Here is a 27,951-nt window from a genome sequence, read left to right on the forward strand (position 1 = left end):
ATAAGCTTTATAATTAATTTCTCGAATATACTGGAAACATCTATACATATCTGGATTTTTGTGGATGGCAACAGCAATTACGAGATATTTATTTATTAGGTATTAAATGCACGCGCTGTTCTATTTTTAACCTTCTAACGCAGCTGTCTTTTCAAAAAACGTCTGCATTGCTAAGGCAACATGAAGCAAATCTAATTAAAATTCTAAATAAAAAAAAACTAAATAAATAAATAACTATGAAATCCGTAACAATATGAATTAAGTAATAATTAATAATAAAGCAAAGTGCATGCACATGCATGCACCAATATATCGTACAAAACTATGATTGGAAAACTGAGACCATGAGTTCGGCCACATTCGGCTATCGGGGGATGCGTACAAGTTCTGAGTGAACGTCTTCCCCAAAAACCGAAGGTAGCTGAATGCAAGCTACTCACACGCATTTGTAATTTAACTAGTGTGTGTGTCAGCTCACTGTGAGTAATCTAACAACACTGAATAAATCATCGTTAATTACTTAGCAGTAAACATTTAATTTTTTTCTTCGTTGATATGTTATTTTATTATTATATATTATTATTTGCCGATATATTGGCCGCGCCGCAAAAATATTTGTTGTGGGCCGCATGCGGCCCGCGAGTTTGACATCCTTGATCTAAAGCATCATTATGGCATTCATTTTCTTTAATTGTTAAAAAAAATGGATTATCAATAAAAAAACGAATCTTTTTAAAAGATGAATTTTGAATTTGTTTCAAATTTGCCACTTCAGCATTTAAAAGAACTTCATTTTGCAAAGGAAACTTCCTTACAATGTAATCACAGGCTGAGGAAAAGTACTTTCTAACACATTGAAAAAATTCTTTTTTCTCATACTTCACAATGTTGCTTCTTCCACCGTGACTTATTATGAAGTCGCACATGCACACGTTGCAAAATGCATAGTTATTTCCTTTGAAGGATTCTTTAATTGTTGGAAATTCGGCTTTGTAGGCAGGCCGAAAATATTGAGAATACGTTTTTTTTTAACTCATTTCGTAACAACGATGTATTAAGAAAATTCATAGCATGTGCAAAAAAAAAAAAAAAAAAAAAAAAACACAGAATGCGACAATCCACGCTCCGAGCTGACTAATTCCCTTGCTGCTGAAGCTAACGCGAAAAAAATAATCTGGCGCCCACAAAGAAAAGAGTGGGAGAAACAAGTTCAGTGCATTGGATTGGCTGGTTAAGTGGCGAGTTGGGAGAAACCGCAGGTTACTGGATTCGAAGTAGTTGGTAGTCGGCGGTAAAACACGATGCAATTGGCAAAAATCGCTGAATTGGCAAAAAATTCTAAAATTTTGACAAAAATCACTAAAAACACTTGAAAAAGGAAAAAAATCGTAAAAAATGGATTACGATCGTAAAATCGTAAAGACAAACGCATTTTCGTAAAAATTACGAAAAATTCGTAAAAGTTGGCAGGTATGCTTATCTATAATTGGTGCTTAATTGTACTGCAACAGTTTAACGGTCAATGGGATAATATGTAAGTACCAAAGATATTTTTCACAGATACAATAAAGCAGCTAAAAAATACTCCAAGATCTAAAACTCAAGGAAATTTGCCATTATAAGTAATAAATATTTTTAAATATCTCTTTCTAGATTAAAGAATTATAGCAAAAGTTACAACTAAGATTATTTTCTTATTTGTTTTAACTTGAGAATATATGCCACACTTCATTATGAAATTACATATTTTACTTTATAAAACACCAATAAAATTTGCTTTCTCTTTGTAATTAACTGTCAAATTTGTCGAACTACACAAAAAGAGGAACATATATATATAATTAAAAAGTCATTCTTCAAGCTATAGCCTATAAGTAAAGTGATACTTCGTTCCTTTTCAAAAAAGTATAAACACATAGTAAAGATCCAATTGTAATACAAAATGTAAAAACATAGAATGTGAGAAAAATTAAGAAAGAAAAAGCTAAAGATGAATGTTTAACTTGATTGGAATTTAAAAGTTAATATGTATGTAAAATAAAGTGTAAGGTATCTCATTACATATTAGATAAAATATAGCATAAACATCATATTAAAAAATAATAAGAACTACAAGCAGCGGTAAATAGAATAATTAGCCTAATTCGAACATCATCATGAACTTTTCAAGGGAAATGCATATTCATATTCGAAATTCCAGAACGTGTTTCGTCGAACAGGCATTGAGACTGATAGCTAACAAATTTTTTATTATTAAAAAGTCCCAATACCAATTTTAAACCAGATCACAATTTCCCTGTTTCATTTCCAGATGCATCTGCTGTTAACTAGTAAAAGAGAAATATTTAATTAATGCATTAAAGTAAATAAGATGCCTGAAGGCAAATTTATAGCAATAAAATAAATAGTGAAATTGCTATTAGTCAAAATATTCACAAACTTTATGGGTGAACCTTGTAGTTTTAAAAAAGGAGTAATAGTAACCGTGCCTTAGAAAGAGAAAAAAAAAAAAGATTAATATTGGGCCAGCTTATAACAAAAATTCACAACTACGAAAAGATGAAATGAAAAACATACCTGAATGAAAGACTTTTTTCTACTAGAAGCCGTTATACAAAAATGACCGAAATAGGGTGTGGAAAGCAATGACAGATAACAGTGAAGAAGACAGGAATAAAATTCACCAATTCGGCGAGACTATGCCAAGGGAGAAAGACACGTCAGAAAGCAAAGTCCAATGAAACGTAACTAACCAAGGAGAACCCGAGTCCAAAATTATATCTGAAGGGGGGCTGAAGGAAGCTTTTTTTTCAACATGGTGCCTGTCCTGTGTGATGTCTAATTTTTGAATGGTAAGAAAAGGCAAATACAAAAATGGCTAATTTTTACTATTGGTAAATTTGGCCAACGAAACTAGTTGAAATTGGAAAAAAAATGCAGTAATTTGTTAGTAAAAGTCTTAATTCTTCAAGCTAGAGGGCTATCAAGCTTCTTACAATTGAAATGGGGCCCATAACATTTAATAACAGGATAGATTTGGCCAGAAAAAGATATCAATTTACATATAATACGAATTAAGAACAAAGTGTGGAATTACTGAGCCAAATGTGGAGAGAAAAATTTTTAAAGTAGTGAGAGTGATAAGACATACATTTTTACTTAGATCACTTAAATTAGCCACCCACCTTACTTTTCAGGATTTAAGCAAATAATATCATTATCTAATTCAAGTATTCTAAAAAAAAAAAAAAAAAAAGGTTAACGTCAGTTTTTTTAGGGAAATGACTGCATGTGGTACAGTCAAAAGTCGTTAATCCAGACACCCATAATCCGGACCTCAAAGCTACAAACTTTCTGTGTGTGCGCATGCGCATAATACGTTCACGCAAGCGCATTTAATGTATAACAAATGGTATAAGCTAAGCTAAAATTATCTATTTCAGTTAATGTTGCAGATTGCGTTGTTCCTTAATCTTCTAACTGGATCTAGCTTATTACTTTTTGCAGACTATTAGAGCAATTTTATAAAAGTAAGCTTGAACTTTCGATTATGTCAAATAGAATTTCCGATATATATTTACTAATATGTAAAGGATCTACGAAGCAAAAGTATGTTTCAAAGTCCATTAAACAAAAAGTGGAATTGCTGCAAAAAATGGATAAAGGCATATCCTTTGTTTATCTAACCATTCCGAAATCTGTTTATCAATTTCACGCTGCTGTGCGGCGGGGTGACGTGCAATGAATTGGAAGTTGATCTGTCAGCACTATCCTTATCTTCAGAGCAGATGTTTTTATTTTATTTGGCTTATAATTCCTTACTAAATGTAGTATTTCATCTCGGCGTACTCCTTCTTTAATATGATTTAAATCAAATTCCTTGTCATTATAATTCCCTTCCGATAGCGAAGAAAGTAAACAAATAAATATTAAGCTTTTTTTTTTTTTTTTGTAAATTTTGATACCCTTTAGATCATAATTGTTCTTTATTTCATAAATTACGCTTTCATATTTTTAATTTTATAATTTCTGCATACCAGATTTAAACTGATGATCTATAATCCGGAATCGCCAAAGTCCCGACGAGTCCGGATTAACGACTTTTGACTGTATTTGCTTTGAATGCTGCAGATCATGTTGGTTCTCTGTATCCAGCTAGTGAAACCCATGAAAATACGAACTACTAGTGTTGAAAATTTAGTGCCCTGAACCCACGGCAGTTAGCAGTTTTATTTAAGCTTAAATAATTAATTATATTGTATTGTAAATTAATTTTAATAAACACATTTTATGATAAATTAAAAAAATTAGCAAAATAAAATGATGGAAGTAGTAGAAGCATAAATATTAGTAAAAAAAAGTAAAAGTAAGCTTGAACTTTCGATTATGTCAAATAGAATTTCCGATATATATTTACTAATATGTAAAGGATCTACAAAGCGAAAGTATGTTTCGAAGTCCATTAAACAAAAAGTAGAATTACTGCAAAAAATGGATAAAGGCATATCCTTCGTTTCTCTAACCATTCCGAAATCTGTTTATCAATTTCACGCTGCTCGGGGAGGAGGGTGGGGGGACGCCGTGGCACGCAATGAATTGGAAGTTGATCTGCCAGCACTATCCTTATCTTCAGGGCAGATGTTTTTATTTTATTTGGCTTATAATTCCTTATTAAATGTAGTATTTCATCTCAATGTACTCCGTCTTTGATATGATTTAAATCAAATGCCTCGTCATTATAATTCGCTTCCGACAGTGAAGAAAGTGACACAGAGGTTATTGAAAACGAAAAAATTTTGATTGACAAATTAGTCGGTATTTTCGTCACAGCAATTATAGGACTTCAACAGCGGAGCTTTGTAACTGAACAAGAAATTATGTCTGTTTATAGAATTAAAGAGAAAGTATTACACATAAAACGAAGCAACAACAACTTACATTGAAAGAAGTGCTTAATAAAGTAAACAAATAAATATTAAGCTTTTTTTTGTGTGTGTAAATTTTGATACCCTTTAGATCATAATTGTTCTTTATTTCATAAATTACGGTTTCATATTTTTAATTTTATAATTTCTGCATGCCATCTTACCAGATTTAAACTGATGATCTATAATCCAGAAAAATGGATAATCCGGAATCGCCGAAGTCCCGACGAGTCTGGATTAACGACTTTTGACTGTATACACATTGTTATGAGCTGCAATTCAATATCTTTTAAATAATAATCACTTCAGATAAGCAAAAAGAAACTGATACATTCATTATAAAAATTAATAATACTATAGGTATTTCTCCCACTTTCCTAGTGTGCCTTTGTAGCTTAGTGGATCTGCACCGTGAGTCGGTATTCCAGAGCTCAGTGGTTCGATTCCCGACGAAGACGGTTACTAATTTTTCCTCTCTCTGGCTTCCAGAAAACTCCTAATGTCTCTACAATATACAGCATAACAAACAGCTAGAAATAGCTTCATAAAAACAAAGATAAGCCATTCTGCTTTAATACACAATTCAATCCATCAATTCTTAAAATCATTCATAAACTAAATCACAATTCAACCGTTCTTTGAGCCGTTAAATTTAGTTAATTTATTAGTACTTTTGCTATCTCTTGCAGTCATACATATATAGTAAAGACAAGCTTCTGGAAGAACTGGTAAAACAGGTTTGAAATATATTTTCTTGAATCTTCCAGAAAGTCACTTTGTAGAGAGTGGCACTTGCATATTATCGCAACCACCTTTAGAAGTTGCTAAAATCTGACAACTATGTGCATAACAGTTATGATAACCATGTCCGCTGTAAGTTAGAATAAAAAAATTCACGGAATCAACTTTTTCTTCTGTAAAAAATCACCAAACTGCACCAATATTGTTGGTGCTTTTCTCTCATTTAACCTGTTTTAATGGTTAAGGTTAGTCAGTTAAACCTGCAACATAGCAGAGCAGCTTCATACAATTTAGCTGCTCAATTAGGTAAGCAAGGCACTTTTGTTGCCTTAATTCAAGAACCTTGGGTGTACAAGGGTAAAATCCTTGGTAGGCCCATGAACGCGCACTTCTTTTCGACAGAGGGACTTGATAAAAGACCTAGAACTAGCATTTACATTTCTAAAAATATAAAGGCTATGAAATTATCCCAATTTACATCAGAGGACTTAACTGCTATTTTAATTAAGGACATAGACAGTTCACTGAGAGGAAACATTTGTTTTTGCTCGGTTTACATGGCTTATGACCTTAACATTCCGCAAGAATTTATAGATCTTGTGAGTTTCTGTGAAATAAACAATATTCCTATGGTTATTGGTGGTGATCACCACCTGTCATGGGGCAGTTCTGATACTAATCCTAGAGGAGAAAAACTCATGGAACTTATAATGAATACCAACCTAACTTGGGTAAACAGGGGAAATCGCCCCACCTTTGTTAACAGAAGAAGAGAAGAAGTCATTGACCTCACATTAACTTCTTCTGATATTTATAACCTTATTGAGAATTGGCATGTAAGTGACAATCCCTCACTTTCTGACCATCGCCTTATACAATTTTGTATTAGAGATGAAATTCCAGCTGAATATTTCAGAAACATTAAAAACACAAATTGGGACCTTTATAAGGATTTCCTGGTTTCTAATGTCATTAACCTTCAGGTTTTAGACAATAATTGTACAGTCGAGGAGCTTGATACTCAAGCAAACAATTTGACAAATATCATTATTGAATCTTATCATGCATCATGCCCTCTCAAACGAAGGAAGTACTCTCCTAGCAAGAGAGTTTGGTGGACCAAGGAGCTTCAAAGCCTCCGCTTAGAGGTTCGGAGAGCTCACAGGAAAGCAGTCAGAGATAAATCTGAAGTTAACTGGTCTAACTTCAAAATTCTACAAAAGAAATTTAAAAGTGAAATCAGGAAAACTAAATACAACTCATGGAGATCGTTCTGCACAGATATTCTGTCCTACCATGAGACTGCCAGAGTATATAAGATTCTTAAAAGATCTCAGGAGTCTCAACTCTCATCGGTTATGCGACCTGATGGCAGTTATACTACAAACCCTTTGGATACACTTTCGACCATGTTGAATTTTCATCTGGGGGACAAAAGTGTCACCTTTGACCCCCAGGAAAATCCATTGGAACTACTTCATAATCCATTATATCTGGATTTTGCTAAGACAATTATTGAATTTTGAAAAGGCTAAAGCGGCCCTTGATGTATTTCTTCCCTTTAAATCTCCAGGGAACGATGGCATTTACCCAATTCTGCTTCAGAAAGGCTGGGATATTTTTGGTCACATTCTCGTGGACATATTCGAGTCCAGTTTGATTTTAGGATATGTTCCTAAGGTTTGGAGAACTTCACGAGGTGTGTTTCTTCCTAAACCAGGAAAAGATACATATGAGAAACCAAACTCTTTTAGAATGATCACGCTAACATCCTTCCAGCTTAAGCTGTTGGAGCGATTGATTTTCTGGCACCTCCAGTCAGATAATAATCTGAAACATACCTTTGGCTTAGACCAACACGGTTTTAGGCCTGGCTTCTCCACTGAGTCGGCCTTACACCAACTCGTGTGGAGAATAGAAAAAACAATTATAGACGGACACTTTGCCATTGGGATTCTACTGGATATTGTAGGAGCCTTTGATAACATCGGCTTCAAGAAAATACATAAGGCCCTTACTGGAAGTCACATTCACCCTATGATAACTAGATGGGTCATCTTCATGATTAAAAACAGGAATATCTGTGTTAGTCTCGCTGAGTATGAAGTAAAGAGAGATATTACTAAAGGGTGTCCGCAGGGTGGTATTCTTTCTCCGTTCCTGTGGAACCTGGTATTCGACTCACTCTTAGTACTTCTACGGGAGGAACCTGGCATGTCACAGGCTTATGCAGATGACCTTATTGTGTTATTACAGGGTTTCGATATCGGAACCCTACATAATCAAGCTCAGCAGATCTTAAATAAAGTTTCACACTGGGGTGATACAAATGGCCTTTCTTTCTCTGCTGAAAAATCTGAGGTCATAGTTTTCACGTGGAGAAGGAAATGGAAACTGGCAGATTTATATCTGGGTTACCAGATTATTAGGCGTAAGGAATGCGTTAAATACCTAGGATGTTACCTGGATAGTAAACTTACATGGATCATCCATATAAAAGAAAAGGCACAAACGGCCACAAATGTTCTAGTACTTTGTAGGCGAATCGTTGGTAAACAATGGGGCCTTAACCCAAAATCTACTCTATGGATTTATACTGCCATAGTCCGGCCAATGCTTTCTTACGGATGCGTGGTCTGGATTAATGTTATTAACAAAAGCACGTATTTAAACATTTTACAAAAGGTGCAAAGACTTGCTTGCCTAAGCATTAGTGGGGCTTTAAATAGTACCCCTACTGCTGCATTAGAATTTTTACTGCAAATCCACCCTTGAAATTATTCTTGAGCGGAGAAGCAATTAAAGCCATGTATAGATTGAATAAAAATGGCACATGGTGCCAAAGGACAGGTTTTGGTCTGAAAAGCCACATTGACATATGTCTGGACTTGGGCAATGAGTTCCCTATAATCTATATGCCCAAAGATGCAATTACTAAAACAATAGTTCCAGATAAACTATTCTCAACTCATATACCAAAAAGGAATGAGATAGAATCTCTAATTGACCTAATTCCAACAGGATCAATTGAATGTTACACAGATGGATCAAAATCCAACTTCACTGGAGCTGGAGCTATTATAAGAACCAAGGGATCTGAAGAAGATTTCATCTATACCTTGGTAAATTAACAACTGTTTTCCAAGCCAAGGTTCTGGCGATCAATATGGTCGCCAGGGAGCTCTTAACTAAAAATACAGTTGATAAGTATATATATATATTCTCTCTGACAGCCAATCAGCCATCCTTGCCCTGGCTAATCGTGTCAAGTTACAAAACTGTGTTTTGAACTGTACTCAAGATCTCAATTCTCTGGCTCAGGCCCATAATACCATTAGTTTAGTCTGGGTCCCAGGTCATTGTGATTTTGCTGGAAATGAACTAGCTGATAAAGTAGCTAAAGATGCTTCGTAACTACCCATGTCTGGCCCAGAACCATTTTACCCAGTTTCATATCAAACGGTTAAAAAAGAAGTAAGAAGCTGGATAAAGAACAAACATGATGATATATGGTCTAAACTACCAGACTGTGCTCATTCTAAATTGGTGCTTGGTACACTTAACTTTTCAGGTAAACTCATACACCTCAGTAGAACTAACTTACGCCAGGTAATTCAAATTGTTACTGGACATGCTTATCTAGCTAAGCATCTCCACAAATGTGGTCTTGTCGAATCTCCTCTCTGCCCAGCTTGTGGAGAAGAAGAGGAAACACCTTTTCACTTTCTGGAACGATGTCCGGTGTTCTCTGTCCCTAGAAACAAATTCCTTGGGTTTCCCTATATTACCTTTGATCAAGCCCTTTTATACAAAGGGCTCTCTGGCATAATAGGGTTTCTGATGTATACTAAACACCTACAGGTAAGGTGAATGTGAAACCACAAGAAACAAGCATTGAGATGCCCTATGAGTTCTCTCTTTTTTTTTTTTTTTTGAAAAGAAACTATGCAGGGATTTCCCTCTCATAGCTGTGTTTTGGAATATAATTTGAAAACAGATATCAAATCTTTATACATTACCTGGCCATTTGGCTTGAGAATGCACCTCTGCCCTACTTATTTATTTATTTATTTATTTGACTCTCCATCGCACTCTTGTTTGGTCAAGAATTTGCATTTTGGTGGTTTGGGAGGGATTGAATCGGTTTTCCATCCAATAGGGAAGTTTTCACGATCCAGCAGACACCTTGAACTTAGAGATGGGATCTTTTGCTGATACTATAGATTTGGTGTCAGTTTGAGATCTTATCTATTTATTACTTACCTTTTACGGGAGTTACCATTTAAATCCCTTGATTTAAATGATCAAATGGCGGAAGAGTAATGGGCAATTTTGCCTAAACTCCTTTCCTTCTTTTCATAAGAAGGAAGCGCCCCTATTGCTAATATTGTTGCACTAATATGTAAGTATCGAAAGAAATTGTACTGAGCAAAATGTTGCTTACTTGATGAAAAAAATTGTTCACTAGGAGTATATCGACCTACATTTCATATTCCACTTAAGCTATTTTTACAATTTAAATACTGCTGAATTCAGAATTCAAAGATACAAAATTCTACATAAAAAATAAACATGTATATATGAAACATGTGCCCACAAATTCAATTAAACACAAAATAAACCCTAAAATATCACTTTTAAACAACAAATTATTAAAGAAAACAATACACTATATTACAACACTACAATTCAAAAGGATTTAAATATTTACAAAAGCTTATAACCAGAATCTCACCTGTCTTTATCTGACAATCTATCTCTGCTTCTGCTTCGACGTCTGTCCCTTCGAGGACTTCTCAAATTTGGTTCTTTACTTCGACTATGGCTTCTGGTTCTAGATCTGGGTTGGTACTTCTTGTCCTGACTCTTACTTCTACTTCTTTCAGATCTTGATGCCTTAGAATTAGATGGAGATTTCCTAGACCTACCATTTCTAGAGTTCCTAGAACTTGCAAAACTGTTAGATGGTGAATGATCTTTGCTATTTTGTCTACCCGTAGAATATTCTCTTTCTAATACATTTGATCTTTCTGCTTTAGTTAAAGAAGCAGATGGCTCAGGACTGTTTTCATGGCTTCTACCAGATAATGGATCAAAATCTTTCTTGAAGGAGGACATAAAACCAAAATCTTTGTTTTCATATGAACCACTAGGACTTCCACTCCTAGCATCATCATCATAAATTGAAGGAAGCAACCTTTCTTGACGGGAGGTATGAGAAACTCCAGGAGAGGAGGATACATCTTGCTGATTATCTTCACTTGATGAGCCTCTTTTCCTGAAGGTCCTTTTCAGGGAATTAGAATCACCACGAAAAGTTGAGTCATCCTCACTACTACTGCTGCAACTTGAATTTGCTTTATTGCCACTAGGCTGAGAAAAGTAGTTAACTCCACTTCCTGAAGCTTTATTGGGAGCAGATCCAGGCTGGAGGGGCAAAAAACATAAAAACAAAAATACATTATGATTTCAATACAAATGCTCAAAAATTTCATGCTCAAAACAGATGTGTGACAATATATATTTCGACACAAAGGCATCTGTTCTCAACACTATGTTTCAAAACTATGAAATAGAATCTACCATGCAATTTAATTAAAAAATACTGCAGATGGTTTATACAACTGTAACTTTTATTCCAGAATTCCTTATCATCTGTTGAATGAAAATGATTTCTGACATAACTCAACTGCCAAGCCTTTCTGATTTGGATCATAAAAAGAGCTTCAAAATATTAGAAGTTCCTAAACACATAACAATAAACTATCAAATATAAACTTTTACCAACGAACTGAAATAACAACTTTGAAGATAAATTTCCAAGTGTTTGTTGTTAAGACCAGTTACAGTTGCCATATGATAAACAGTAATACAAATGACAAAAAAAAAAAAAAAAAAAAAAAATCGAACTTGAAATGAAATATGTGGTATTTCTACTTAAGTTCAAAATCAGAAATATTTAAAAATTAGGATGAAACCACGCACAAGATATATTTATGAACAAGTAGACTCACTGCACTTTTTCAACATTAAAAACAAGCAATATCTGTATTTAAATATTAAACAGATTTTCACTTCATATGAAATAAATCTTGAAAAAATACTTTTGAAAAAGAACCTTAAAAACAGAACACAAATTAACATAATACAAAACTTTCAGTACTAAAACAATATACAAGTTTGCAGATTTAAACTTCATAAGAAAATGTAATAAAACAGATTTAGTTAAAAGATAAAAAAGCATATTTTGAACTCTTTGGTCAACATGTTCAGACATAATATACCTTTCTCCTGACAGATAAACATGCTAACAAAAGGGCGAATGAAAAAAATGCTGCCATGTGTATTGTATTAAATCAGACATAAAATACAATTTAAAAAATTTTTAAAGCTAAAATACGCATTTAAAAGTATTTTTATTTCAATAAGACTATCAAGAAACTGCCTAAGAACTAGCTGATTTCTAAATATGTAATTGAAGTACATTCAGCTAAAATTATATTTAAAACAGTTATTAAATCTTACAGGGTTATTCTACGCAATCCTGTTCAAAAATCAAGTTCATTTTGAAAATGAAAAAAAGGGAATTAAAAGAAAAAGGTTCTTTTCTCTTAAAACCAGACCACCTGGTGGTCCTTTCTTTTACTTATTTATTTTTGTGTGTATGTATATTTCTTTAGCTTTACGCTTTGCCAGCTTGTTTAGCTTTTTTCCTGATAATTGTTTTATTTATTTATTTTTTTACTTAAATATTTTATAGTAAATAATTCTGGATTATTTTGTTAATTTGGTACTAAATTATAAAAATTCTTACATTTTGTTGATCAGAATCTAATATTAATATAACAATTCTGTTCAGTCCTTGTATTTGTAGAGTGTTAAAAATGTGATAAATGCTAAAAAGATATTGCAAGGCAACATTACACTAATACTTAATTGAATTTATGTAATACTGCATGCATTCTAAATGAGTAATGCACTGTTAAATGATAATCTTAAGTCTGCTTTGTCTTATAAGACTCTACTATCTGCAGCAGCCTTAGTGAGAGCGTTGATTTGGTATGTTTCTGCACTGGCAAGAAACAAGCGTTTATGGTCACCAGTCTGCGCATATGAGTTTCTTTTAGTATCGATTTTTCATTCATGTTCACATTTCATGTTCCTTTGGCTAGTAAAGATTTTTGCTTTTCAAAGATAGCAATTTTGCAACAGTTATCACTCAGAACACATGCATTTTTTATACCTTCAATTTTAACAGTTTTCTCTGCATGCTTGTAGTTCACATTTCTTTGGCAAATGAAAATCTTTGCTTTAAAATTATAGCAGTTTTTCATTGCAAATATTTATCACGCTTATTATTTTAAACCTACCGTAACAACTGAAAAGGAAGAGAATTGCTTTAGTGGATCATAAATATCTCGTATTACATCACTGCAGGGATCAATGACATGATGAAATAAAACACCTAGGTGCGGATCGCCATTACCTGGAATTGGATTTAGCAGAGTTCATTTTCAAAGAATAATCTTGCCATGACACTGTGTTTGAAGCACTACTGCTGAACTGTGGCCACCACAAATAGCTCATAAATAATTAATTAAACATGTACACTATTTCTTTAATAAATTGCTAACATACCTGTATACTCTAGTAAATTAAATACTTTAAAATCTATAACATTATTTGAAAATGAGCATTTTGCAATGAAAAACCATTATCTTGCCAGAGTGCAATTAAGTTTGTTTCTCGCCAAGGCGCTGCAGACAATAAGTACCTACTATTTTTAGTGCAATGTGTATTGGTTTAATTTTATTTAGTCGTTTAAGAAGAAATAAATATAACTATCTTTTTTCTATAGCTGTTTTTATTTAATGCTTCTCCTTTACTTTCTTTCACCCTTTTTCTTTTCTTGCTTTTTTTTTTCCTTTCTATTTTTTAACATACTTTCAAAGATGAAACAAGAGATTTAATTAAAAAAACAGAAAAATTGAAAGTTTTTTGAGTGAAATATGTCTAGTATTGAGACAAAGGGATGGGGAAATAGGCTAAAATGCACTAATATGATGTTGAAAAACTGTAATGTGGCTTTAACGGTAAAATAGCAACAAAAATAGCAGTAAAACATTCAAGTCTTTAAAGATACACCACTAAAACATCAAATAATTACACATCTTATGCAAATCCAAAGAATCAATACATGTTAATGTAGTTTTATCTGAATACAATATCCTTCCTTGTGTAAATATGGCTGTACTTCCATACCTGCTTATTTTTTAAAAGATTATACTACAATAAAATTTACCCCTTCTTTAAAGAAGGGTATTTCAACATTCTGAAATATTATGAAGTTGTTTAATTAACTAAAATCAAGCTCAGCTACAAGCACAGTTCTTTAGAGAATTATAATTTACATCTATTAGTTATTATTAAATTTTGCATATCTAGAAAGCTGGTGATCTTCAAATATCTGATCTTAACAGACAACTGGTGGATAAAAGATTTTGCATTTTCGTTAATCATTAATAGTAACGACAGGAAGTTACATACTTACTTTCTTAAACTTTTAGTGGAGGCATAGGCTTGAATGTCAAGTAGAGTATTTTCTCAGTTCTGTACATTTACAAATCAAAAAGGGTCAGATCAAGAAATTTTACGTTTTTCTTTAACAACTCATATACATAAATATGTAGTCATATAAAGTTTTCTTTTTAAAGTTTATTTAAATTATAAACAGGAAATTAATAAAGCTGTCTAATGTCAAGTTTTTTGGCACTGTTGTTTTAATAAATTAGTTCTAAATCTAAAATTTCTAGTAAAAAAAAAACTCAGGTACTAATTTTTAAATATCAGTATATCTTTTTGGTTTGAATAGGTTTAAAATAACCAATTTACAGAAAGAATTATCTCTAACAGATTTCAAACGTATTAAACATTCGTTCAGAGTTATACAAATTGATTGCCTGTGGACTTTCAAAAAAAAAAAAAAAAAAAGCTTCAATTAAAAAAAAATTACATAAATATACTTTAATCATTTTGCCAACAATATACAATTTAGTAACATCAACCTGTAACACTCTTAAGAATTAACATGTTTCCTAACAAACTTCTACGGAAAAGAAAAACTTCAGAAAACCAATTTACAACTGCACTTTTAAGACATTTTCTCATCTGCACAGAATTTGAAATGTCTATTTGGATTTATTTTGATGGCTATTTCTTTCCATCAATAACAGCTTTCTTATACATGCTTTGGATAAATAATTAAGATCTAATGAAGCTTCAGTAAGGAATTCAAAAAAGTGCTGAAACTACTTTTCACTTAGTACTGAATAATTTTCCAAACTGGAGGAAACATCTGATTTTCAATAAGACATTATTTAACCCTCTAAAACTTGGCCTTTAAAGCTGCTTCAATTACATTCATTATGCTTATGCTGGAAAACTAAAGACATAACTCTTATTTTGAGTTTTCATAATTATTTTGGAACATTCTAGAATATAGAATATTTTAACCAACTTTACACTATGTTTAAAGGCAATGCAGTAGTCAGAAAATCAAAGAAAATATGAAGCAAAAACTTAATCAAAAATTTAATTTAAAATTGATTCATTAGAAAATTTGGTACTTGCATCCTTTCTAGAAAAGTTGCCAACTACTGGCAACTAATTTTTCATCGAGCTAAGGTGTTAAAGACAACAGCCATTTTAAACAGCGCAGTGCACTAAGAATTACATAAAACAGCAACCAATTAGCAAAATTAAAATTGCAAAATATATCCACTTTTTTTTGTTGCACCATTCTCCCCATGTACACAGCAATCTCTCTTAAAACATCACAAAATTGCAGAAACTCGCCAACTGCCCCATGTCCAGTTTTCATTAAAATATATAAATAAATAAAATAAACGAATTACACAAATTTGGCTCTGCACATACTGTTGTTTTCCTATGCACACAGTGATCTGTTTTCATGTAAAAAATAATTAAAAAAAAAAAAAAAGAGCAAACAGCAATTGCACAAATTTGGCACCATTGCATACAAAGTGATTTTTTTTAATCTCTAATGTTAAACAAAATGAAGTATTTCTAAAGAAATGTAACACTTTCTCATTCATCAAATTGCAAACACACAGTTCCAATACGATTAATAAGGGAAAAAATGAATTCAATGCAATAATAATGACCAACACTTGTCTATGTGTGTGTGTGAATTTACCTGGATTGCCATATACATATATTTTAGCAACATCATGGGTTGCCTACTTTGGCAATATAACATGTTGCATCATGCATACTTTTCATGAGACTGTGGATAATCAGAAAATGCTGGATATTCCTACCGATTTTGAGTGAGTCAAGTAATAAAGGTCTCTTCGCTTCTTCATGAAGCAAAAGTATTTGGCTGAATACTAAATATCTACGTTAGAAAGCGATAGATTTTTAATAAACCACTTTTACCTGAAATAATTTTATTATTAATGGCAAAGTGTGCAACAACAATCTAGCAAAGGGAAAGCTGTTTTCATAGACTTTCTATGGCAATATGGTTGAGTTTAAATGTTGCAAGCCAAGGAAAGATCTACATAATCAGTCAGCATTTAACTGATATTCAAGATGATCTAGTGATGAAGAGTAACAATGACCTCTCAAAACCAAAAAGTTTTGTCTTATCACACTGCTAAATTTTAAAACTGTATATATTAAGAAGAAATATTATCTTTAAGCAAGAATTCAGGTTTCAAAAAGAGAAATGAAAATGTCTTCTAAATCAAAAATCCTTTATCTGAAACCTCCCCCATAAATATGCTGCTACGTTTCAACTCGCAACACGGCATGGCTATCTAGATATTTGTTTCATATTCAATAGAAAAGCTCGTATGTTAGCTCTCTTTGCAGCTGCGGACATTCAATGAATGATGTTTATTTCAACTAATAGTCTGCATTTAGTTTTTTTTAATTGTGCAAATAAAAAGTACTGAGAAACGAAAAGGCAAATACACAACTGCTAGTCACCTAGCATTTGTAAATAAATAACATTGCTTTGTAAGCAAACAGAAACATATCTTGCATACATTAAAAATTGATGAATGACCTTAAAAGAAAAATTACAGGACTGAGAAAAGAAGATTTCTCTTACTTTGAAATTAACAAAGAAAAACAAAACAAACTGTTGAATTACTTAAAACCTTTTACAGTGTTTTAATAGTCACATTAAATATTTCTTATACACAATCTATTTTTAGGTAATGTGATTTTACATAAAAAATCTCTTTTTTTCCAAGAAATCAACTTGCATGCTTCATGCAAGGTAAAAGTTTGTCTTACTAATAACACTTCCCAATGCAGAACAGATTATCATGGATATAAACTGCTAAATGCTTTATACCAATTTTTTTATACAGTATATGTGAAATAAAAGTTTCAAAAACAGACTTACAAAAACTAAAATATGCTATGCAACCATGAATATGTTAAAATAACTTAATAAATATTGAAATGATAAAGGGGAAACACAGTGATCCAAAAATGAGAAACTCAAAAAGTCTTTAGTATACAGTAATAAAATTTACATAAAAATCCATAAAAATCAAAGCCCTTGAGAAATACTTAGCATATTTTTACCTAACCATAATAATCGATCAAACATCAAATTCACTAAGCAAACCTGCAGATAAATCAAATACTTTTTTAACATCTACTGGGCCTATACATATTTATAGAACATTTTATGGAAGTTCAGTTTATTTTAATTACCCACTGCATTTATCTGTCAAGCAAAAAAAAGGTAAGAATTTAATATATATGACAACATTCAAACAATTACAACAGTTAAACTTTCATTTTTTGTTCTAATTATAAAAGATATAAGTCAGGATTACAGAGTAACTCAATTCTTTCATTCAGATAAGAATCAGAAAATAGCCTAAGAAAATACACTATATTTGCTAACTATAATGGAGGATACATGAAAAAATATATTAATCTAATGCCCAGTCTTATCTTAATCTATTTCTATCCGTATTACAACAAATATTTCTTCTCTGTTTCTTTTAACAATGTTTACAATACTTCTACATGCTTAAGATTCAGATGATGAATATGTTACGGATCATGAAGAGTAAGAAACATTTTAATTCATACAAAAATATATTAAATTTGTCTTAAATCAATTATAGACAAAAAAATAAGAAATTTAGAACCAAATTCACAAAGACACAAAAGAATTTAATGCCAGTAAAATTTAAAATTCCCAACACATATTTAAAAAAAAAAAAAAAAAAAATGTCCCCAAACCAGATTTCCAGAAAATAGTTATGCGAAATACAAAAAATACAAAATACACAGGAAGAGGAATGCAATCGAAATCCAATTCAACGTTATCAAGAAGAGGTAGATCATTCAACTGACTCTTCGTTTTAAAATAACTGTGAATTAGAAACAGGGAAACAAAATGCTGCAACACTAAAGTCAAGTTACCAAGAATGATTTTATGACCATTTATGATTTCCTTTACACAAAAATAATATTCCGGTCAAGTCTAAAATATTATTTTTTCTGATGAAATTTTGAACAAATCAATTCAGAGCCTTATCATTTAAAGTGCACCAAAAATAAATAGCTTTACTTTTTCCAATTTATTATATAGATACAGCCCTTTCCGTAATAAAGCTAAAAGAGTTACTTAAAATTGTTACATTCTTATTTATTAAGTAAATTAGTTACAATTTGTGATTAAGCTCATTAGAAAAACAATGTTACATTCAATATTTTAATAAGTACTGAAGAAAAAGAAATATGCAAAAGTGTAACCATCCCAGTAGTAACGTACCTCTTTAAGCCATCTTCTTTAAGTATCGCCTTCCACAGGCCACCCTTGACATGGTGCCAGATTTCTTGACAGTATAATATTTATAAAGATGTGTGTTAATATAGGGCAGAATGTAACCACAACAGATTCGAGAAGCGACTCTCAGGATTTCCAACCTCTAATGCATTATATAGTCCAATTTTTTTTATTAATTAATTTAAACATTTTCAAAGTAAATTATATATATGATTCTCCTTTTCAATTACTAAACTATAATTCAAAAAAAAGTTAAACTTCTGACAAGTAACACAACTTAATCCAACTTTTATAAGTAATGATTGATTTTATTATAATATTGCCAACTAGTACCCATTATCTGTTAAGATATACTTTCAATCTGTAACAAGTGCTTCAATGATATTTCTCAAACTACTGCTTAAATGCTATAATAACACCTCATCAACAGTCTCGTGCTTCATTTTGATGTCATAAATTTTTTTCCCTCTCAGAAAATTCATGGACAAGCTGGCAGTTATTCTTTGAAAAGATAATTTATGCATTTAACCTATTTATAGAATTAACAATAATATTGCAGCCTATTTCTTCATAAATTCAACTCATAGGTTACTTTTTTGTAACATTATAATGGCTGAAGAATTTAAAAATTTAAATGCTGAATGACTGATTACAACACACTTTGCATTTACTCTGCTTGAGAACTGCAGCTGAAAGTGTTCCTAAAAGATGCTGAAAAAAGTTCCTAAAAGATTCCTAAAAGTTCCTAAAAGATGCTTCACACCCATATTAGGAATCTCCACATATGCAGCCACTTTGTTAGTCAAACTTATCATTTGCTCTTATATTTTATAATTTAAACCATAATAAGTTGTCTTGATTTATTATGCATATGTCAAATCAGAATATTACACGGAAAGTACCATACTGAATTATTTCCAGTGTTGTGTTTTATGGTTATGTCTACTGACGAAAGCCTGCCAATTTTAGATTATTGCATGAAAAAAAGCGAATGACACCATGTTCCCAAAATATAGCATAATTTCAAAGCAGGTTTTAAAGGCAAAATATCAATACATAAACACACTGATACTTTCAAACATAAGATGAACAGTTACTTTTCTGTTATCGGGACCAGATTCAGAAATATATGCTCATATGCATGTATGAATGTATGTGTATAAGCAACCACACATACATATCTGATTCTGGTCCCGTTAACAGAAAAGTACCAATAAACAATATACTAGGTCTATTTAAGGCAAAATATGAGCAGAAATATTATTAAATAAATTAAACCAACCCAATTATTCTTTTAAATTAACAAAAAAATTTTGACAGATGGAGATCCTGAGAAGTCACAACTACTAACACAGCAAATAAAACTGCACATATATTACTAATAATAGGAGAAAAACAATAAATAACATACCCAAGTCCACTTCTCATTATCTTCGGCAAAGATATCTTCATGGAAAACTATAAAAATTTTTAAAAAACAGTTTTTAGTTAAAATCTTGAGCATTCACACATGTAAAATCATGTAATCTTCACACACATAAAATACAATTTTAATTTTCAGTAGCCAATTAAGCTTTCTTTTTAATTTAGTTACCCTTCTGATTCTAAAAATACAAGATACCCAAAACATTCTTGCCGTTTTGGACAGTCAGAAAGACAGTCATAAAACAAATAAAAATCACCACTAATCCTCAACATAATCACCATCGGCATCCAGTGCCTTTTGCCAACAAGTGGCTAGCCATGGACCTTATAAGATATAGACTAACCCAGTGGGCGGGGCCCGCGTCACCGACATGTCGGCAAGAAAGAGTAGGGACAATCTGGTTTACTTTAACACTGAAACCTATGGCTTTTCTATCACATAACTCTTTTTAATTATTAAATGTGATACGTTGTATAGTGATGAGATTATGAAAGCCACAGTTTTTTCCAAATTGGATTTAATATATCTCATTAAAGCACTTTTTACTGCGTTTCGCGCATTTTTTTTTTCATGCGTAATTCTTGTACAGACATCTTTACTTTGGTAAAACGGTAAAAACTCTAAACACAAAATTTATGAACTTAATTTTGCGTACAAATAACATAAAATTAAATAAGACTGATAGTATGTGATACTTTGAAATAAATAAAGTTAAACAAGATCTGATAATTTTTTTTTAATTTAATGACAATTTAAGGCAGTGATTTTAAAAACTATAATAACATTATAAAACAATCATTTATTTGATTATATAATCATTAACATTAAAGTGAATATTTATTTTAGTAATTTATAAAATTTGGAGCACAAAATTTTCAGAGTGTAATAAAAGGGGGAAAAAAGATAAAATAAAATACGGACAGAGTATTTCTTAGCGAATTGTAGAAAAGAGGAAGTGACCAGCAGTCACAAAACAATCTCAGCTTTTTTATTCCTCTTATAGTTGTTCGAAAGGAGACATTGTTCAGTTTCCTTTCATCAGTTTATAGGTTCAGCATCTCACACCACCCGGTTTGAGAACCCAATTGGAATCGAAAAGTTCCCACGGACTTTTTCCCAGGCTGTCTTCATCATATACAGTTAATCAAAGTGCTCTCGCCAATCAAAAGGCGCTTCTAAAAATGACGGACAAATAAGGATCCTGGAAGTTTTTCTGACACGACCAGGACAATTTGAACAAAATCATGGAACGCAGTTCCAGAGAGAGAGGAAAAAAGTGAGAGTTAGATGCAGTAAGTAGAGAGAGAGAAACCTTCTCTCGGGTTCATAGCTCGGCCATGAGCAAATTTTTGTTTCGCTCTGCGTAGAGCGATACTAATATCTCCGTCACGAGATTTACAGCGAGGTAGCCAGGTTTGCCGCGACCTTACGAAGAGCATCCTGCTCGGACACAGCTCAGTCCGGCAACCACCGGCTGATTTGATTTATTCAAGACAGTCTCATCTTCAACTATTTCTAAACAAGAACTTTCATCTAAACAGGAACTTATTCACCCTACTGTGAGAACAATGTTTTATAAGTTTATTTTTATTTTTTTGCATATAGCCCAGAAAGAACCCAAATAAACCATCTACGTTACCCCTTGTCTTTCGAATTCATTACACCATGTTTGGGTGGAGGATTTGATTACATTATTCAAAATTTGATGGCTCTAGATACAGTCGTTTTTGTCACAGTGCGAGAAACATACATGTATTCATGTAGATTCTTCATTATTTAATTTCTTTAAATGTAATACAGGGCGATAATGTTTGGTAACAACAATTTGCAAGGAGACACGGACATTTATAGTAAAACAGCGCAAAATGCCGCTTCAAAACTAACAACCTTTCTAGGCTACCGCCCCTTTGGGCTAATAAATTAAATTAACCATAAAAAAAAAAAAAAAAAAAAAAATTTATGCAGAACTAAAAATAAATTAAAAAAATAATCACTATAAAATACAAGCAAAATTAATTATTACGGTTAAATACAATTTTAATATTAGAATTAAATGTATAAAAATTTTTAAGGAGTCAAAAGTGTTTATCACTATGTATTATGAAATATAATTGAAATAAAATTCCTTTACAGAAACTGTTCTATAATACTCATCTATAATTTAAAAAAAGCAGCACAATTTAGAATTTTAAACAAAAATCAAAAATTCGTTTTTAAATATTTTAGTATTTTTTAATTATTTATGCCAGTAAAAAGCATACAAATTGCTTGTGTGAAATTTTCTATTAGCTCAGATTTAAAATATAATTTTCTAAAAGTAGTAGTAACAAATTTCCTTACAGAATATGAAAAGCTAAAAAAAATATATATAGCCCTGAAAGCATGCAATAGCTTTATAATTATTTGGAACATTAATTATGCTTGATAAATATGTTAAATTTTTAAAAATCAATCTCAATTTCAAAAATAAAAATATGTAGAAATTCTAATTTGTAAAATGAGGCACTACAACCAGCTTTTTCTTGACAATTATACACGTTGCAATAGGCAACCACTTTCTGCAAGTCATCCCTACTCCTCCGGAAATGATCAAGGTGACAGCCGAGAACGCCTCAGATGAGGGAGGAAACCCACTTGGGTTAGTCTATTTCTTATAAGGTCCATGTGGCTAGCTGTGTGATGTCATTTAGTAAAACTCAGGAGTCTTACATGCAAAGAAGTCTGCAAGGCTGGCCAGTTGTTGAAGTATTTCCCATGATTATGGTTGTCCAGGGAATGGAAAAGGTGGTAGTCTGTTGGCACGAGGTCTGGGGAGTATGGTGGAAGGGGTAATGTCTCCCAGCCCAGTCGCTGGATGGTATCCCTGGCCTCCCGAGCTACACGCGGCTTCACATTGTCACAGAGGAGTACACCCTTATGATTCACCAAACGCTGGCTCTTTATGCATCAGGGCTGCCGTGATGGTTTGGCCCACCAGGTACAGAGCATGATCTTGTGTGGGCGGAGAGAAGGTATCGCAGTGTGATGTACAGGGTCCCATGGTGACAAAGAATGTCTGGAATGGCCACTTTTCATCGCTGGCGATTACTTGATCAACTATGGATGCATTGTGGTGCCAAGTAAGCAACATCAAACAGGCAGCGACACACTGTTGCTTGTTTGCATCGGACAATGTGTGGAGCTGTTGATAATGGCTTCATCTTCTTAATATGGTTGATAATGGCCCACACCATGTCTCCATATATAGATCCAATATGTCAAAGCTATAGACAGTTTGGTTGTGGACATTCTCCTGGTGGGGAAAGTGCAGAATCGCCCACGGCTTAGTGCTTTTTAAGAATTGCACATACTCAGTATCCATGTACTCCGACCTCTTTTCACTTAAAAAAACATCCCAGGATTGTACAAAAATGGCACTGTGCCCTCTCTTGACTTTATCCATGTACACATCGACCTATTTTCACTTAAAAAGTCAAAGAAAATTGACAAAAATCCAATTCTTCTTAGTCTTGTAAAAAGTACCAAAGAAATAAGTGGGCGATTCTGCACTTTAGCCACTCCTGCTGACTAACATACAGCTATTCTGGCACAAAGGTAGAACCTGCTTTCATCAGAAAACACAACAGATCACTTCATCCTCCAATCAGCTCTGGTTTGAGTCGTAAACAGAATGGCTTGGAGTCAGTTGAATGCACGCTACAGGGTGCCTGGCTCAGAGCTGTCCCTGAAGTAACTGATTTGTAACAGTTTATTGTGTCACTGTGGTTCCAACTACAGCTCGAATTTCTGCCGCAGATGTAGTACGATGCACCACAGCCACACACTGGTCTTCCCTCTCAGTAGTTTCAGTGGCTGCCCAGAATTCGGTCTTCTTGAAACAGTAACTTCATTTGACCACTGCTCCCAACAATCATGCACAGAGGATACATTCCGGCTAAGTTTTTCTGCAATATCGCGGAAAGAGAATCGACCTTTTCGTAGCCCGATTACACGACCTCGTTCACACTTGGTAAGCTGTTGATAATGGCTTCATCTTCTTAAAGGCATTCTAGGCTAAATACTAAATTACCTAATCATGATGGTGAATTGCACTTCATATAAGGACACCTGCAAGGTAACCAAGGTCTTGTAATTAAGATCCTTATTTTATTCATCTCAATAAAAATTATATACCCATTGGAACGAAAAAGATTAAATTTACTTTCACCTGGAAATACAGTGGATGGACAAAAATATGGAAACAACTTGTGAAATGCATGTTTGAAAAGATTGATTGATTTTAATGAAATATGTAGGTGGCACTGGTGTTTGACTACTGACGCCACCTATACAACTTCGTAAATGTGCTAAACTGTTCAGTTGTTGTCGGAGTACTGTTATGTGAGATTGTCATTGCATTATGTCAGAGTTAACAGACTTCGAACGTGGGCAAGTTGTTGGAGCACGTATGGTAGGTGCTTCCGTAAGAAAGGTAGCCGAGGTGTTTAGTGTTTCAAAAAGTACTGTATCGAAGATTTATTCCGCATATTTGAAAAGCGGAAAAACATCATCTGCTAAATCACAGCACGGACGAAAGTGTGTCCTGAGTGATCGAGACAGACGATCATTAAGGGCAATTGTGACGAAAAATAAAAAGACCACAGCTGCTAAAGTTACTGCTGAAATGAATGTTGTGTTACCGAACCCTGTGAGTACCAAAACAATTAGAAGGGAGCTTCATAAACAGGGAATTGCTGGCCGTGCTGCAATTGAGAAGCCACTCATCAGTGATGCTAATGCCCGTAACAGGAAAAGGTGGTGTTTAAGTCATAAAGCCTGGACTATAGAGCAGTGGAAGCAAGTAATATGGTCTGACGAGTCTTCTTTCACATTGTTTCCCACATCTGGCCGAGTTTACGTCTGGAGAACGCCATCTCAAGCCTATAATACAGACTGCTTGTTGCCAAGAGTGAAACATGGCGGGGGTTCTGTTATGGTTTGGGCAGCCATATCGTGGTTCTCTGCTAGCCCCATGATAACTGTGTCAGGGCACATGACTGCCAAGACTTGTGTGAACATTTTGGCCGATCAAGTTCATCCCATGGTACAAACTTTGTTCCCCGATGGTGATGGTGTCTTCCAAGATGACAAAGCCCCTGTTCACACAGCTCACATTGTCCAGGACTGGTTTTCTGAGCACGAGGATGAGTTGTCCCATCTCCCCTGGCCACCAGTCACCAGACCTGAATATTATCGAACCTTTGTGGTCTACATTGGAACGGAAAGTGCGTTCTCATTATCCACCGCCAACATCGTTATCTGAACTTGCCACCGTTTTGCAGGAAGAATGGTATAATATTCCCTTGGCAAACATACAGAACTGTATTTATCCATTCCGAGAAGACTGCAAGCTGTTTTGGATGCCAACGGGTTTCCTACACCATATTAAGCAAAGAAACATGTTTTTTTAAAGGTGTTTCCATATTTTTGTCCAACCCCTGTAAGTCATGGTTACAATATGCTTCGGGCTTAGTTACCATTAATTTTGCAAAAAAAAAAAAGCATAAGCTTTCCATTTTTTGCATTTACAAAAAATTTTCTTGAATCAGAATACCCAGGCAATCCACCTGTTTTACTCATCAAACAGTGGCTGAAAACATCAAAACTGAGGCAGAAAAATTTTCAGTAAATTCTGTAGAAATCTTTACAGTGATCAAACATGGTTTTTTCACAAATTTTCTAACTATAAATCACTGATTACATTGAAATAACTTTGTTAGACGACCTCTTCTTACTTTATTTCTGATTGATTTTCTTTAAAGCGTTTCATCACGTACTGCACCATAGAATGGAATAAATTTACTAATTTAGCAATATCCAGGATCAATTTCCCACACTTAAAGTGAAAATGATCAATTTTCAAATTGCATTTGTTGTTTCCTTATGACCATGACCAATTTTTATACATTAAATAAACTACAATGAAATAAGAAAGCAAAGAATAAAGCAAAACAAATTTTCAAACATCATCAAAATGAAAAAAGGGTACGCTAATTTTATTCACGAAATTTTCCAAAAATGTTTCAGTGTATGATTACTTTTGTGCCGTGTTTCATCTAGGACTTCTTACACTTTCAATTTCAGAAAAAGAAAAGTCAGTATTAAAAAGATAAAATCTTGTTTTATTCAAAATGAGCAGGAGATATGAAAAAATACTGGGCTTTATATTCGAATTTAATTCCAGGCTATAGCGCTTTTCCTACAAACTATGTAAGTGTAGTACTTTTGGGAGGCACACTACATGTTTCAACACATCACGCTCCTATAGTTTCGAGTAATTTCTACTTTCGAAGAGCAAGAGGTTCAACTTTTACCTGAAATAAGACCTGATCACAAAAAGTATTTACCTAATCATGCAGATTAGAAAATTTAACTAATTATACATTTAAATTAATACTGAAATGTACTTTTCAATCATTTTATAATCATATGCATAAATCATTCGATACAACGAAAATTATACAAAAAACATTCATTTAGAATTTAATGCATATTCCACATGCTATCTTTGTCATATTTATAACAGTAAACTTGTGATTTACATTACGAACAACAAATAATTAATTATTTGATTTGATTCAATACGCAAATCAAATAGAACAGTAACGTGTGCATTTAACGAACTTCACAAATTATTCAGATATTCAGTAAAAAGATATCATATATTCTGCACAGAGATTAAGAAAAAAATTCATTATAATTTACCTCTTTTAGTATGTTCATCAGCCATTGTAAATGCGATTCAATAATAAAACAAAAAATTGTTATCACATCTACATAACACAAGCCCGATTCAACAACTTGCACGACAAATAAAACATATTAAAATGAAATTTTAGGGAAAATTATAACTTAATTCACAAAAGTTGAGGATATTTCCTAAGCAAAATACTCCTATGCAATTTTTGATAAATCCGAATAAAGGTATTTTAGAAAAAGTTAATAAAGCAACACATCCGAAATCTCCATGCAAATGGCGTCGAAAATTACAACACCTAGAGTCAAAGTGAAAGTTGCTTTTACAGAATGAAATTCCTGCGCATCAGAATCTTCCATAAAGAGAAAACTTAGAAAAAAAAAAAAAAAGTGGGGGGGGGGGGGGGTCTTAAATCAGTTTTTGATGTATACGAAATTTCTGAGAAATTAATTGAACTTTTTATGAATGCAGTGTGTATAATTTAATTTCTTTTTAGTGTATATCTTTCTATGTTTTTCTTTTCATCGTTTTCTTTTTTTATATTTTTCTTTCTATATTTATTATATAGAAATTTTTATGTATATCTAATTTCCATTTCTAAAAAATTAAAATTTTTAATAATTCATAAACTTTTTCTTGATTTCGTAGCAACGGACAGAAAGACTTAAATTATAATTGGACGCAATTTATAATTGAATTCGGGAAATTTACCAACTCATACTGTCACTTATCAGAAATATGACTCAAAATTTCCCAGAATTACGTCAGCTAACCCAAGGAGCCTGCAAAATTGAACGACGCGTCAAGCAGGGAATTCGTTGTTGATAAAATCCCTTAACGAGAAAAAAGGAGGGGAATGGGAGGAGTAAGGAGATTTTCTGAGTTGTATGAGGTCAATGCTAAATCCCCAAACGCGCAGGGAGGTCACGTGACATCCGAACTACAGTCGGTCACAAAAGAATTTGAACACAGGTACCCATTCAGAAAATTTACTTTTCCATTGATAAACAAACTGGTGGCTCGTGTCAATCTTGGTTCGATCAGAACACCAAAGGATGGCTGACGTCCATCCTGGCTAGGTGTGGAGAGAAAAAAGCCACGAGCTATCTGAGTGAGCAGAGAAATAAAAAAACGCAAACGGTCGCTGCGGCCCGACTTGGTTGGAGAAAAGCGAAAAAGCAAAAGGGTCTCAAGAGTCTATCTCAGTTGGATGGGAAAAACAAAAGGATGGTTCATGTCAAATTCGGCTAGGTGTCGGAAAAATACAAAACGACCTATC

The 27,951-nt window shown here is 33.0% G+C and overlaps 1 protein-coding gene across 1 annotated transcript in view; it reads right to left on the reverse strand.

Moving 5' to 3' along the window:
• The window catches only part of LOC118205549 (uncharacterized), a 40,586-nt gene extending 13,616 nt beyond the window's left edge, over positions 1 to 26,970 (reverse strand). The window contains exons 1-3 of the mRNA XM_085810469.1: positions 26,681 to 26,970; positions 19,922 to 19,968; positions 10,402 to 11,093 (exon numbers count right to left, since the gene is read on the reverse strand). Of these exons, the coding sequence (XP_085666595.1) occupies positions 10,402 to 11,093; positions 19,922 to 19,968; positions 26,681 to 26,705 (764 nt within the window). The 5' untranslated portion in view covers positions 26,706 to 26,970. The remainder of the gene's footprint in view (positions 1 to 10,401; positions 11,094 to 19,921; positions 19,969 to 26,680) is intronic.
• Positions 26,971 to 27,951: the final 981 nt, after the last annotated feature.

This window comes from Stegodyphus dumicola, chromosome 2 (assembly GCF_044657685.1).
Source record: "Stegodyphus dumicola isolate Sdum_Otavi_A_Nest chromosome 2, ASM4465768v1".
NCBI lineage: Eukaryota > Metazoa > Arthropoda > Arachnida > Araneae > Eresidae > Stegodyphus > Stegodyphus dumicola.